The following is a 13656-nucleotide window of genomic DNA, read 5'->3' as shown; positions in this document are numbered from 1 at the left end:
GGGGGCGGGGCGGGGAGTCCCTGCCGCACTCCCATCCACCCCCCATGTTGTGCCTCTCCCTGCAGACGGTAAATATTGGTGTTGTGACTTCATTAATAAAGGCTTCTGTGAGCCTGAAAAACATGGAATCAGGATGAACTATTTTCTGAGCTGCGGGCTTGCCAGGTTTGCTAATTTGGGAGTTTTTGGGCCCTCTCCAGGGAACAAACCAAAGTCTCTCTCGAAGAGACACAGATGCAGCCGAGAAGGGAAGAAGACGAGGACTGCTGCTCCCTTCCCTCCCCCAACGGCTCCTCCCACCTGGGGAGCAGGGGCCCTGCAGAGGGTGAGGACCCACGGACAGTAGCTTGCTGGTGGCCTCCGCGTGCAGGCACTGCGTGGCCAGGCCTTCCCCGAGGGGGCCCAGGTCAGCCACTCCCCTCAGCTGGGCTGGCCTCCCGGGGCCTGCAGAACTCGTGGGCTGAGGTATCGTGAACACCTGTAGGAGCTCCAAATTGTGCGCGGCTGAAGTAGAGGGAGCTCAGGGGGCCTGTTCTGAACCCTGGTGGCCTCATCCACACCCTCACCTTCAGGGACTGATCTTTGCACATCCTCTTGTCCGTGGAACTTTCCAGGACTCGTCCCCACGGCCTTCGCAGCAGTACAGCTCACGCTCCTAGCATCTCTGCACTTGGTTTGCACCAACTCCTCCTCACACGTGCTGGGACGGCTTCCCGGGAGGCATCAAGGCGCCCTGGCTAAGTGAACCGGGCTCTGTCCAGAGGGAACCGGCCAGGCCCACAGGCCTCTGCTATAGCCCCGCTCCAGGGCATCCCTGCAGGCAAGGGGAGAGGAGGGGAGGGGCGGCCAGCAGGCTGAGCGGTGCAGGCCCAGCCAGCTTTCCTGTCAGACGGGCGCTGCCAAGGCGGAGCCAGACATCGGAACAGGTTTAACCAATTACCCGAGCGCCCCATCTGCTGTCTAGGGTGTGTGTGAGGGTGAGTGCATGTGAGGGTGTTTGGAGTGTCTGGGAGGGCTGTGGGCGTGCGCGTGAGTGTGACTGTGTGGGTGCCTGTGGGCGTTCGGCTGTGCATGTGTGCGGCTGTGCACGTGTGCCGTCTGTGGCTGCGTGGCCCGGTCATGCCCCCTCATTTGTTAAAAGCTGTGGCTACGGCTTACAGTCTTCCTGTCCCCCAGATCTTGGGGTCTGCATGGACAACCCACCTAGCATCCCAGCCTCTCATTCCCTCATCTCCCCCTCACCACCCTCTCTCAGGGATGATCAGAGCCCAGAATGGGGCCTTCTCTCAAATCACTCATTCGGATGTCTTCCCGTCGAACCTGAGCTCTTCCCATTCGCTGGCTCGCTCCTTTCCCTCTGCAGCAGTGTGGCACCTTGTGGGGGCCCCCAGGCCACAGCCCACTCTGGTCTCTTTCCGACACACCTATGTCCCACTGTTCCTTGGTTGCACCTGTCTGGCAGAATTGAAACCCTGCTTGAACCTGCTTCTCCACCCGCCCGTGCAGTTGAGTCCATGAGGACAGCAGGCAGGTGTGCAGGATGGCGCCCCTCGATGTTTCAGGTCCCAGCCTCAGCTGAGGCCTCGCCCTGTTGAAAAGCTCTCTGCTGCCCTCCCTCCAAACCTCTCTTCCCCCTGACTCAGCAGAGGGCCTTACTCCCACCTTCAGAGACAGTCGTGGAAGGGGACACCTTTGCATCAGTCAGATGGTACCTTCAAATAGAGCACTTGGAGAGTTTACTACAGGAACAATTAAATTTTGGGGAACCCACAGGGATGGTGCAGTACCCCAGAGCTGGTAACAATGGGGAGCCCATATGGCCCTGAGGCCTGAAGAGGAAGGACCAGTGACAGCTACTGGAACCTGGAGGAGTTGGCTGGAGAGGGCCCCCAGGTAGGAGCTGTAACCTTCGGTACAGAGAGGCCCAGAGATGGCAGGAGGGACAAGGAGGGAAAAATCCCCCAGTGTCACTCCTCCAATCCCCCAGTTTCCTGCTGGGACTCCTGGTGGTGGAAGCCAGACAGCCAGCCCTTAGCTTCCAGGGACAGAGCAGGTGGACAGACACAGAGTGGATCTGGAGGGGCGGGGGCTCCTTACCCTCAACCCCACGCTGCCTGCAGCCAGCCCATCCTCTCCACCTGCCTTCTGTCACCACCCGCCACTTTCTCTCCTTCTGGCCCAGGAGAACCCCACCCCTAACCCCCACCTCCAACCTGGGCTTCAGAGTCTCCCTGCCTGGAGCAGCTCACTGCTAGGCTGTTCTTCCTCTTTCTGTGACAGTCTCTTCTGATTCTTGCCTGAGGGTCCACCTTCTAAGCACCCCCTCAGCTCCATGTCACAATGCCCCACTTCTGCCCATCAGCTAAATTTCATGAAGGAATTAGCTATGCCGGCCATCCATGGGAGTCCTACTGATTTCTTGACCTGTGAAGATCTGTCTTTTGCCCTGACCACATCCCACTGAGGCCCTTCTCTCTGGGTCCTCCATGGGGCCCGCCTTGGTCCATGTCTCCCTTCACCTGTCGGCTTCAGTGAGGTACGTGGAAGCCCCTTCTACCTGGAGCACTCCCATCAATGTCCTCTGAATACCATGCCCTCCCTGCCTTCCTCGCCTCTTGCCTTGGTGTGCTGGGGCCCCACGACAAAGCACCTCAGACTGAGTGGCTTTGACAACCAAAATTTATTCCCTCCCAGCACCGGAGGCTGCCAGCCCGAAGTCAGGGGTTGGCAGGACGGGTTTCTTCTGAAGCCTCTCTCCTTGGCCTGTGGACGGCGCCTTCGTCTTCACAGGAGCTTCTTCCTCTAGCATGGCTGCATCCCAATCTCCTCTTCTTAAAAGGACATCAGCCATTTTGGATTCTTGTTTGGATGAGAGCCCACCTTAATAACCACATTTTAACTTAATTACTTCTGTAAAGACCCTGTCTCCAAAGACAGTCACATTCTGAGGCACGAGGCATTGGGACTTCAACAGATGACTTCTGGAGGATGCAGTTCAGCCCTGACACATCCCTTGTGGCTGAGCTTCCTTGTCTCTGCCCAGGCCTCAGAGGTGGGGCTCCTCAGGGCTCCGTTCCAGTCCTCCTCTTCTCACCCCACCTCCTTCGCCTGGGTGGCCATCTCTGCTCCTCCAGCTCCAGATGCTCCCTAGACATGGATAACAGACACATCCACATTTCCCATCCCTACCTGTCTCCTGAGCTCCAGACCAGCAATTCCTCATCTCTTGGTGTCCACTTGGTTATCTCCCAGGAGCCTCCGATGCCTTGGAAATTGGAATGCATCCCCTTTCCTGTGGGTTTGTTCTTCCTTCTCTGTGCCTTAGCTCAGAAATGGCCCCTTCTCTGCTGCCTACGCCAGGAACCTAGGGTCATCCCTTACTTCCCTCTGCCACCCTCACGGAGACCTGAGCAGTCCTGAATCTTCACTTCTCTCCTTCCCCATCCCCATCCCCACCCCCACCCCCACCACATGGCCCAGGCCCCATCTTCCTCACCATGACCGCCGCAGGGGCCCCCTCACCCAGTCTCCCCAACAGCCTCACTGTGTCCACTCCACCTGCCACTCTGCAGCCAGGTCACTCCACTTCTCTACTTAAAGCCTCTAGGGGCTCTCTGCTGGCTTTGGCCTGGCAGCACGTGGCCACACCGCTGCTCCTGGATCTCCTCTCTATTCTCTAATGACATTGAGCTGCTTCAGGGCCCTGCAGTACTGTCCCTCCTCTGTCATGCTAACATATGAAGAGGTGGAGAACCAGCATCCGTTGGCCTGGGATGGAGGGCTGGCCCCTTCCCTCACTTCCCCATGGGTTTACATGGGGTCTTCCAGGAGAGCGTCTGGTGGTCTGGGGCCTGTCTGTCCATTTGTCCATCTTCTCTTTTCCTTTGCTCTCTTCTCCACCCCTCCATAAGGCCCAGGGAACTGGGGTGGGCCCCAGATTCTTGCTGTGGCTGAGGAGGTGTCCTCGTGGGGAAGGGGAGACTGGCCTTGGCCTTAGGCAAGGCTGCCAACGGCTGCCTCAGTGTGAGGGGTGGAGAGTGAACACTTTTCAGCTACCACCTGGAGAGACTCTCGGTGCTGCAGGGAAGGGTAGACATGCAGGGGTGAGGCCTTGGAGGAAGTAGCTGAGGCATTCCTGTTTTGGGAGCTAATTGGTGGCAGAGGGATGGCCAAGATGGTAGAAGCTGCAGCAGCTTTCGGGGAACTGAGGGAGCTATGAAAATGAGGCTAGGTCCCTGGGGCATCAGGAAGGGTCACTTATCGTGGCACCCATCCCCTCACATTCTGACTCTCCTAACTGTGGCCTGAGTGAGAGGAGGGAGGTCCGATGGGCCAGGCGGGGGGGATGGGGGCAGGGGTGGCCACATTCCTGGAGTGTTAATGATCTCTGGTCTGGGCAGGAGCTGAGCCCCCAAACCAGCTAAAAACAACAAACAGCTCCCAGGAGGGATTTGTGTCTGTCCTGAGAGTCCAGGATTTCCGCCTGACCGGATGGAGGCTGTGGCCTGTGGAGCTCTTAGCAAAGAAATTCCCCAGAGACCAGCATCCTCCTGGCCCAGAGGCATCACTTTGAGAACAGCCCCCTCCCCTACCCCTTCTCTCCTCCCTCTCTAGTGGGGAAGGGTCCAGCACCCAGGAGGGGAGGCAGGCTCTTCCCCACACACCTGGGAGCGGGAAGAGGAGTCTGGGTGCATTCCTCCTCCAGCTTCCATCCTTACCACAGTCCAGCGAGTGATGCTTTCTTGACATTTTATAAATAAGGACACCAAGGCTCAGTTACAGTAGATGTCAATAAACGTCTGACCAAATTGATGGGTGAATAAAGGAAGTATCTGGCTAGAAGCTCCAGTCACGCTGGGCCGAGCTGCAGCTGGAACTGGGGTCTGTCTGAACCCAACCAGGATGGCTTTCCACCTCCCTGCCTGCTTCTCTCTGCAGGGCTGGACTTGAGAACTCTGGGGGCTGCCTGGAAGAAGAGGAACCATTGCCATCAGGAGATGCCGAAGTCCTAGCCCTAAGGGATAGTGGAGGAGTTAAGAAGGGGCAGACCTCTCAGGGCTGGTACCATACACACTGCAGCCATGAAGCATCTTTCCACTTGGCTCAAACCTTCCCTCCCTGGGAGGCCTCTCCTGGCCCCAGGTGGTCCAGGAATGACCCCCTCCGGTCTCCCAGCCTCATTGATGTAAACAGTATGGGAATCTAACCAAAAGTCTTATTTACTCACGTTCCTTGAGGGCGGGCTCCTTAGTGAGTGCTCAATAACAGCTCTGTAAGGGGATTCCTGCAGAATTTCACCCTCCTGTGCCCTCACATGGTCTCCATCCTTTCCTCTTCCCTTCCCTCTGGGCCTCCCAGCTGGCCCGATCCAGCCTGGAACCTAGGTCTGCACCTTCCTTGGGGGGTCTTCCCACAAAATCCTCAGGCAGTCCTTCCCTTTTCCCACGGGGTTCCATACACCACTCCCCTTCCCACCCACAATTCACAAAACCACACCCTGACGCTTGAAATCCTGTATTTATTGCCCGAAGCTCATTAGTATTACACAAATCACATAGATTGAGAAATTTTCTGAGAAGGTTAAAAAGACACTGCAAAGGCCCCTGGGAGTGGCTGAGGCTTGCGTGCGGGGGCCTCACTCTCACTAGGCCAGGCTTGAATATCACCCTGGGTCTGTCTATGGGCCTTTTTCCTTCTCTAGGCTCCTGCCCTTCTCCCAGAGGCCAGAACACGAAACAAGTTGGCTCATAACCAGGAGTGAAAGGGGTCCGTCGACCAGCTTGACTCCATGGCCAGCTTGACATCTTGGTCCCTGCACCCTCACATTGCTGTCTGGAAATGGAAGAAGGGCATCCCCAAGCCTGAGGGGATGTTTGAAGTGATCAGCGGAGGGCCAGGCAGGGACACCAGGGACGGAGAACCACTGCAGGTGTGGGTTGTGTTCCGGCACAGCTGGCCAGCCCCGCCCTGACTGTGGGTCCAGGCTCAGCCTCCGCCCCAGGCATGAACCAATCTGCCCCTCAGGTCTCCCTTCCTCTGGCTTCAGCAGAGTGGGGCATGGGTGCTGGGTGAAGGTTTCCTCTCATGGGGCTTTCCAAAGCCAGACCAGGGCCTACTGGCATAGCCCACTGTCCCTCTGACACTCTCATCCTGGGCTATCTGGATCCTTTGCCACTGCACCGCCACAGGAGCAGACCCCTCGGCTCACCTGAAGCTGCATTTGGGAGCATGACGGAAATCATCCAGGAGACAAAGCAAATAAATTATGAGATGCTGAGGCCACAGGCTGGGCTAGGGCACCCACCTCTGCCAGGCCTCCGGCAGGCGCAGGGTGGGGAGGGGCGGTGGGGAGGCAGTTTTGGTCCCAAGATAAAGTGCACGAGGATAAGAGCCTATGATAGGTAGGAGCAGGGTGAGCCTGAAGTGAGCTTTTCAAAAGAGGACCCGGACATGCCAGCCCTAGTCCAGCAGTCACTGGCATATTCACATTATGGTGTGACTGGCTCAAAAAGGCCTGGCCCTCCAACACCGTGGCACCTCCACGCCCCCGCTGTTTTGTCCTCCAGGTTTGTCCCCCTCCTCACAGGCAGCAGGTGGGCTGCTCCTCAGGAGAGTGGCAGGCCCCTCAGGGCAATGTGCTGCAGAGCCAGCTGGTGGGCACCAGGGGCTGGCAGAGAGGCAATGGCCATGCCCACAGAAGACCCGCCTCAGCACACTTCCGCTGCCCTAAGATGCCGCCCTGCACCAGCCTCTTCCTACACATGAATGTTCACCTCTGGCCTAAATCTCCCCTGAGGTGGAGTCCCCGGGGGAGGGAGGCTCAGGGCTGCAGGTGGAGGCTTGCATACTAGGTGGGGTCAGGAGCGGGCTGCACTGAGGCTGGAGCTTCCCCCTGGTTTGGGCCTTTCAGATGAGGCGTCACCCTGCTCACACCCTCCCCAGGCTCTGCTTCCCTCTGTACAGCTTGCTCTTCCTTCCTAGTCTGCAAGTGGCAGGGAGATGGGAGCCAGCAGCAAGGGGCCTCTGAGGCTGCAGAGTGACAGATGACATGTAGGTATGGCCCCACCATCAGGCCCAGGCATCTATGTTACCTCCTCCTCCAGAACTGTAAAGTGTTTGGCAAAAGCCAACTGCTCCCGGGATATGGGGTCACATACAGAAGGCAAGGTCCAGGTTCTGAGGCCAACTGCTGGTCCAAAGGGGCCTGCGCCCTTCCTAGTCCAGAGTCCACACTGGGGACATGCCCACGATGACCAGCATCTGAGCAGGACAGGCAAAGATGAGGTCTTGCTGGAGGAGCCAGTGGGAACCCCTTGATCCAGTCTTCTGGTTTCAGACAGGGAGTGGAGGCTCAGAGAAGGGAATGAACTTGTCCAACATCTCAATGCCATTTAGTGCCAGAGCCAGGGCCCACTGCTCCTCGGTTGACGCTGCTTCGCTGATAGGTGTCTAAGGAGCTGGCCTAGGCGTTCTCAGGCATGAGACCTTCCTGCTTAGAAAGGGATGGGATGGGGCAGGCAGCCTTGGTGGCTGAAGAAGCTCCCCAGAAGGCAGCCAGTCCAGTTCCAGCCCCACTCTCAGCCCCGGTGCCCAGCATCCAGCCTGGGGCCTGGAAGGAGGATCTTGAAGAAGCCAAGCGCAGGTCCACGGTTCCTGCCAAGCACCATTCCTTCTTGGGGCTTCCTGCCTGGAGCTGGGGTTGCTTCAGGGGCCCTGAATCAGTGAGAGCTCTACAAAGGGGGACTCTAGCTCCAGGGTCACCCGGTTTCACTCAGAGGGACTGGTTCTGCAGCTCTGGAATGGATGTGGCCTGGCTACATTCAGAGCCAGCTACCCACAGAATCTTGCAGAGGACTCCAGTGCTCCCTGATTCCCTGGGCCACTTCCTTAGGACCCTAGTCACGGCTAGTTCATCCTGTGGGGTGCAGACCACCTTCTCTCCCCTCCCCTCGCCAGCCCAGGGAGTCATCTGGGCTGGTCATTGTAATATCCTAAATTTACCAGCCTGGCCACCAAACCAACCCAACTCCAGGCCTAATCTGGCTCCCCCCACCTGTCCTCCTGCCACTTCTTGTCAGCTGAAACTAAGGCTCAGATTTGATTCTGATAAAAAATAAAAATAAAAAAGAAACCAAAGTATAAAAGGATTCTAATCCTACCCTATGGGCACTCTACGATTTTTCAGCTTCACACATAATTGTGCTGAGTGGAGTTCTGACAACCCCACATAAGGCCCAGAAATGCACTTGATTATTTTTTTGTAGGAAATGTGTTAGAACTCCTCTCCCTATGTTAAAATGTGAATGGTCAGTCTCCCTCCACTGCAGGTGAAGCACTCTCCCAGGGGGCCCAGGACTGCTGGGGTCGGCGTGCTGCTCCCTGCAGGTGCAGCCGTGAGTCTACAGCCCTGCCCCTCAGCTCCCCGGCTGCACAGTGCTCCAGCCCCAGGCCGCTGACCACACTCACAGCCCCTTGTTGTACACCACTGTCCGGCTGCTCGTGGCCTGGGCTATCTCCGGCTCTAACTGGGATGTTTCAATCTGCAGAGAGAGAATAGAGAGGAAGAGTGGGGGAGTGGGAAGGGGCAAATAGTGGGGCTGGGAGCTGCAGTGAGGACCACCCTGGGCTCCAGAGCTCTGCCTCTCTGCACCCCCATGTCCACCCCAGCCAGGGCTCACGTGCCCTACCTAGTGACACATCTTCCTTCTCCACTGCCCTCCCACCACGGGGCTCACAGCATCCCTTCCAGCCCAGACCCGGCCTCTTTCTTCTGACGGTGTGTCCACGTGGGTGGACATCCTACACATTGGCCTCTGAGTTCTGCATCTCCCTCATCTCTAAGAACCATGTCTGCTGCACTGCAGACCCCCCACAGCCCCACCCAGGGCCATCCCCTGGACCTGATCACCACCCAGGGCTGCCCCACCTCCTTCCATCCAAACGCCACCCTCCTGGGCTCCTCAGTCCCCTGTCTTTCTAGCACCCCACTCACTCCTGCTTCTCTGTTTCCAGTCCCCTAGACCTCAGCACCCACACTCCCACCACTCAGTCTTTACATCTTCCCCTGCAACCTGGACTCCGGGGGCCATCCCTTCAGCTACTCCCTAGCCCAAGGGTCCCTCCCAGGCTGCTGGCAGAAGCCCTGCTTTGGAGAACCCCGCCATGTACCCCACTCCTACTTGAACCTGACCGTGTAATGGAGACCCTCAAAATTCCCTGTCCTTGACTTTGGCTGGACCCCCAACCAGTGGACAACCACCCTGCCCCTGCCCCCATAGCCAGGTCAGCTCCCTTGCCCACTCTCCAGAGGCCACTGGACACCTGCTCTGCTCTCCTCTCCTCGGCCACCCCAACCCCTGCTCCCACGCATCCCGGGCAGGTGAGACTTCAGAGGAGAACCCCTCAGCTTCTCATTATCTGACACGCTGCCTCCCGTGTCCATGCACAGCTTTCCACTTGCCCTCCTCCTACCCCACAGCTGCCATCCCTCCCCTCACAGGACAGGACCCCACCTGGCTCCACCTCCCCTGCCCACTCCGGGGCCCCCTCCTGGGTCATCCTCCCTCTCTCCCACCTTTGCCCATTAGTGTTCCACACACAGGAACCTTCTCTGATGACACCTCCCCTTCATCCCGAGGCAGGCCCAGCTACTACCTGGTCTCTCTCCTCCCCAGCAGCTACGTTTCTTTAAAAAACTTAGTCTACACTGGCTGTGTCCACCTCCTTCCCTCCCACTGACTTTTCAACCCACAATAAATCTGGCTTCTGTTCTCACCACACTCCAGAAAAATCTCTCTCTCCAAGGTCACTGCCACCCCCCACTTCACGACACCCACTGCATGGTCCTTGGGGTCCTTGGGGCTGGGCCTGGCTGGACCCTCTTCTCTGCACATGCCCTGGGTTACCCCCACACCAGAGTTCTCCAGCCTTGTTTCTCTCTGGAGCCTCAGGTTCACAGCCGCCTGCCTGCCAGACTTTGCTGTGGACGTCTCACAGGCGCCTGAACTTAACCCACCTGAAATGGAACTGAACCCGCCCTCTCCCCCGGCCCCACTCAGCTCTGCCTCTCGGGAATGACGCTGCCATCCAGTGGTGCTGCTCTGCCCAAAGACTCTGGAGCCTCTTTGAGTCCTCTCCCCGTCCCTCCCCGCGAGGTCTCATCCAGCCCAGTCCGTCCCCAACCACAGCCAGTGCTGGCCTTCTAAACTGCAAGTCTTCCCATGCCTCTCTTCACTGTGAAATGGCTCCATGGCACCCTGATCCTCAGGGATCAAGTCAGACTCCTGTACCACCCTGCCCCTTGGACTGGAGACACAGAGCACACGGACTGATTTTGGTTCCTCGCACACCCTGGGCTCTGTCCCCACTCTAGTCTTTGCCTGAGTTGTCCAGAGACGCCCCGTCCTACTTCCATTCCTGCCCCCACTCTGCTCTCCCGTCTTCAGCTCATCATCTTTCGTGTCTCAGCTTTAGACACCTTCCCTCCCCCAGGCTGGGCGTGGCCACTTCTGTGGCCCCCATAGCTCCCTGAACTTCTCATATCCCCACCTCTCCACATTAGATCACAAGCTCCCTGAGGCAGCGGGCGTGCAGATCTGGCTCGCCCCTGCATCCTCAAAGCCTAGCACAATGCTGGTCCACGGTAGGTGCTCCCTCAGTGTGGAATACATGGGCAGAAAGAAAAGAGCCAGTAAGCACTGGAAGATGGGATCCCCCTGGAGATACCACATCAGCCCCGATGTCGGGCTTTATCTCCAGGGACTGAGCCCATGGGGATGCCTGAACCCCTAACTTGAGGGGGGCAGGTGAGAAAGACACTACCACAGTGAGAAGGTCCCTGCCAGACATTTGCCCTGGACAGAGTCAAGGAGGCACCAGGCCTCTTGCGACGTAGGTTGGTTGAACTTGGTTCTAGGCACCCGCCATATGTCAAGATGTGGGAACCCTGGGAAGTGGGCAGAAGGTGGTACAGGCCAGCCTGGCCTTCGGAGAGCTCTGTCACGTCCGGGCTGTGCACACTGGAGTCCACACAAGAGGGAGTGTGGTGAGGACTAGAGCTGGTGGGCACAGTGGGAGAAGAGGGGACCCTTCCTCTGTAGTCCCTGGTGCCCCATTACTCAAGTCTGGTCACCCGAGAGGGCCAAACAGAAGAGAGCTAAGCTGAGGGCCCAGGCCTCTTCCCCACCCCCTCTTCTCAAACCACCTTCTCCCACCCTACCCCTGCCACCCCCAGTCCCCTCCACCCTGCCGGCTCCCCTCGTCCCCACGCTGCCACTGACACAATGCACAGCGCCCACGCTTAAAAATCTAAATGCTTTTGAAAATGTTTAACCTAGTTAGACAAATTAGCAAAAATTTGTGCAAAACAATTTAGGTATTTAAAATATTCAATGTTTTTAAAAAACTGGAAAACTGTTCTTAGCTTTCAGCTGCAAAAACCAACAAAATATAACATCCCAGCAATCTTACCATGAGGTGTAACATAACCCTTCGGGAAAGCTGTTAAACAGCTACTGAGGCATCCTGGGAAATAGCACTTCATTTATTCAAATGCACATATGTCAGGCTTTTGCACCATATGTCATTCCAAGCTATTTACAGTAATAATTAAATCTTAATCAACGTTTAACCTCTGTAAAATGTTTGAAGAATCCTAATCACCCTTCAGACTGCACTAATGAAGGAGAAATATATAAACATAAAAGGAAAATGATGCATAGATATCACGCTGGAAAGAACAGTAATTGCAAAATTGTATTTCTTTTAAATATAATCAGTAAATGATGTAAAGTAAGCCAAGGAGTATTTTAAGTTAAGACATCTTGGATGTCAGAGGTGTGAGCAGCTAATTTTGTTCTGCTACCCATAACAGATGTAGCATATTTTATTTTAGTGCCATTATTAGCAACTTCCCATGCCGGCTTTCACTGAAGCACTGAGGCCCACATTAAAATCAGAGAGGCTGCTCAGCACCACCGTGGAGGACCATGGCCCAGGGCCACGGCCCACTGTGCCCACTCCTTAGAGCATGCTGGCCCGGGGGAGACCGAGGCCTCCTCCTCCTGGTATCCCGTCTCCCCTGGGCTCCCCACCACACACAGGGCAGCAGGTAGGAGCAGGGGGAGATGCAGCGGGTGGGAAGGCTCCTGGGGGAGGTGGCTGAGGGATCAGGAATGGGGGCCCCGGGACAGAGCTGGCATCCTAGGCTTCTTCTCTCATTTCAAGTCAATCCACCCTCATGTCAGCAGATGTTGATGGTCGCCAACTCCAGACACCCAGGCTGGGTACACAGAGCGGGGGACAAGACCAGTTCATGCCCTCGAGAAGCTTAAAGTCTAGAGAGGAGTTGGCTGGTGAAAGCAGATGGAGTCCGGAGAGACAAGCAGAGTGCCATGGCAACTGGGGAGGGGCTGGGAGTTCCAATGTATTGATGAGGCAACAAGGAAGGAAGACTTCTCAGAGGAGGTGAGCCAGGAAGAGAATGGAGAATTTTGATCAGAAAGGGCAGGCCAAGCTTGCTGGGTGAAGAAAAAAGTATTAGCTGGCTAGCACGGCCTGTGTCTGGGAGGTGAGGCAATGTTGGACATGGAAACGGGGCAGGAAATGGAGGTGCTGCTGGGACAGGCAGAATCTTGTATGCTACATGAAGGTGTCAGCATTTTATCTGAGGGCAATAGGGAGCCACAGAAGGACTTTGAGCAGGAGTGGACCATAACCCAGACTCTGTTTTTATTTATTTTTCTCTTGAGATAGGATCTTGCTCTGTCACCCAGGCTGGAGTGCAGTAGTGTGATTGCAGCTCACTGCAGCCTCGAACTCCTGGGCTCAAGCCATCCTCTTGCCTCAGCCTCCTGAGTAGCTAGGACTACAGGCCTGTGCCACCATGCCTGGCTAAGTTTTAAATCGTTTTAAAAATTTTTATAGAGACAGGGTCTTGCTATGTTGCCCAGGCTGATCTTGAACTTTCGGCCTCAAGTGATCTTCCACCTTAGCCTTTCAAAATGTTGGGATTACAGGCGTGAGCCACTGTGCCTGGCCTTAGACTGTCTTAGAAAGGTCTCTCTTGGGATGGTGGGTGTGGAGGATGGACTGGAGGGGTAAGGAGGGGGTGGGGAGGCCTCCTGGGGAGCATCTGTGGGAATCAGAGAAGTGCCAGGTCCTGCCCTATGATGCTGCCAGTGGGGGCAGACAGGAGGAGCCTTTCTGAAGATGAAATCCACAGGAGTTGATGACCAATTCCACGTGGGGGTGAGAGGGAGGTGTTGAGGATGACTGTGCGTTGGATGACTCCTAATTCTAGCTCAGGAGCTGGGGTGGCTGGTGACGCCATTCTCAGAGGGAGGGAATATGGGAGGGGATGGGCCAGGGTTGGGGGTGGTAGGCTCAGGGTGGCCACATTGAGTCTGGGGTGCCAGTGTGCTCCCCAGGTGGAGAGGCCTGGAGGCAGATGGGTCCAGGGCTCTGGAGCTCTGGGCAGGAGAAAGCGCCCGGGATGTGTGAGCATAGCCAGAGCCTTCAGAGTGGAGGAGCTCGCCCAGGGAAGCAGATGGAGGGGTGGGTGCCAAGGCCTGGGGAACAGACACATTTGAAGGGCAAGTGAAGGGAACAAGCCCATGATGGTGGCCTTGGGGGACCAGCCCGAGGAGCGGACGCAAT

At 56.7% G+C, this 13656-nt stretch overlaps 1 protein-coding gene across 2 annotated transcripts in view; it reads right to left on the bottom strand.

The window, feature by feature from the left end:
* Positions 1 to 5502: 5502 nt before the first annotated feature.
* The window catches only part of SFXN5 (sideroflexin 5), a 616301-nt gene continuing 608147 nt past the window's right edge, over positions 5503 to 13656 (bottom strand). For both annotated transcript variants that reach the window (XM_050754501.1, XM_050754502.1), the window contains one exon: positions 5503 to 8540. In XM_050754501.1, coding sequence (XP_050610458.1) covers positions 8463 to 8540 — 78 coding nt within the window. In that variant the 3' untranslated portion in view covers positions 5503 to 8462. The remainder of the gene's footprint in view (positions 8541 to 13656) is intronic.

This window comes from Macaca thibetana, chromosome 13 (genome assembly GCF_024542745.1).
Source record: "Macaca thibetana thibetana isolate TM-01 chromosome 13, ASM2454274v1, whole genome shotgun sequence".
Classification (NCBI taxonomy): Eukaryota; Metazoa; Chordata; class Mammalia; order Primates; family Cercopithecidae; genus Macaca; species Macaca thibetana.
This window is presented reverse-complemented; position numbering and strand designations above follow the sequence as displayed.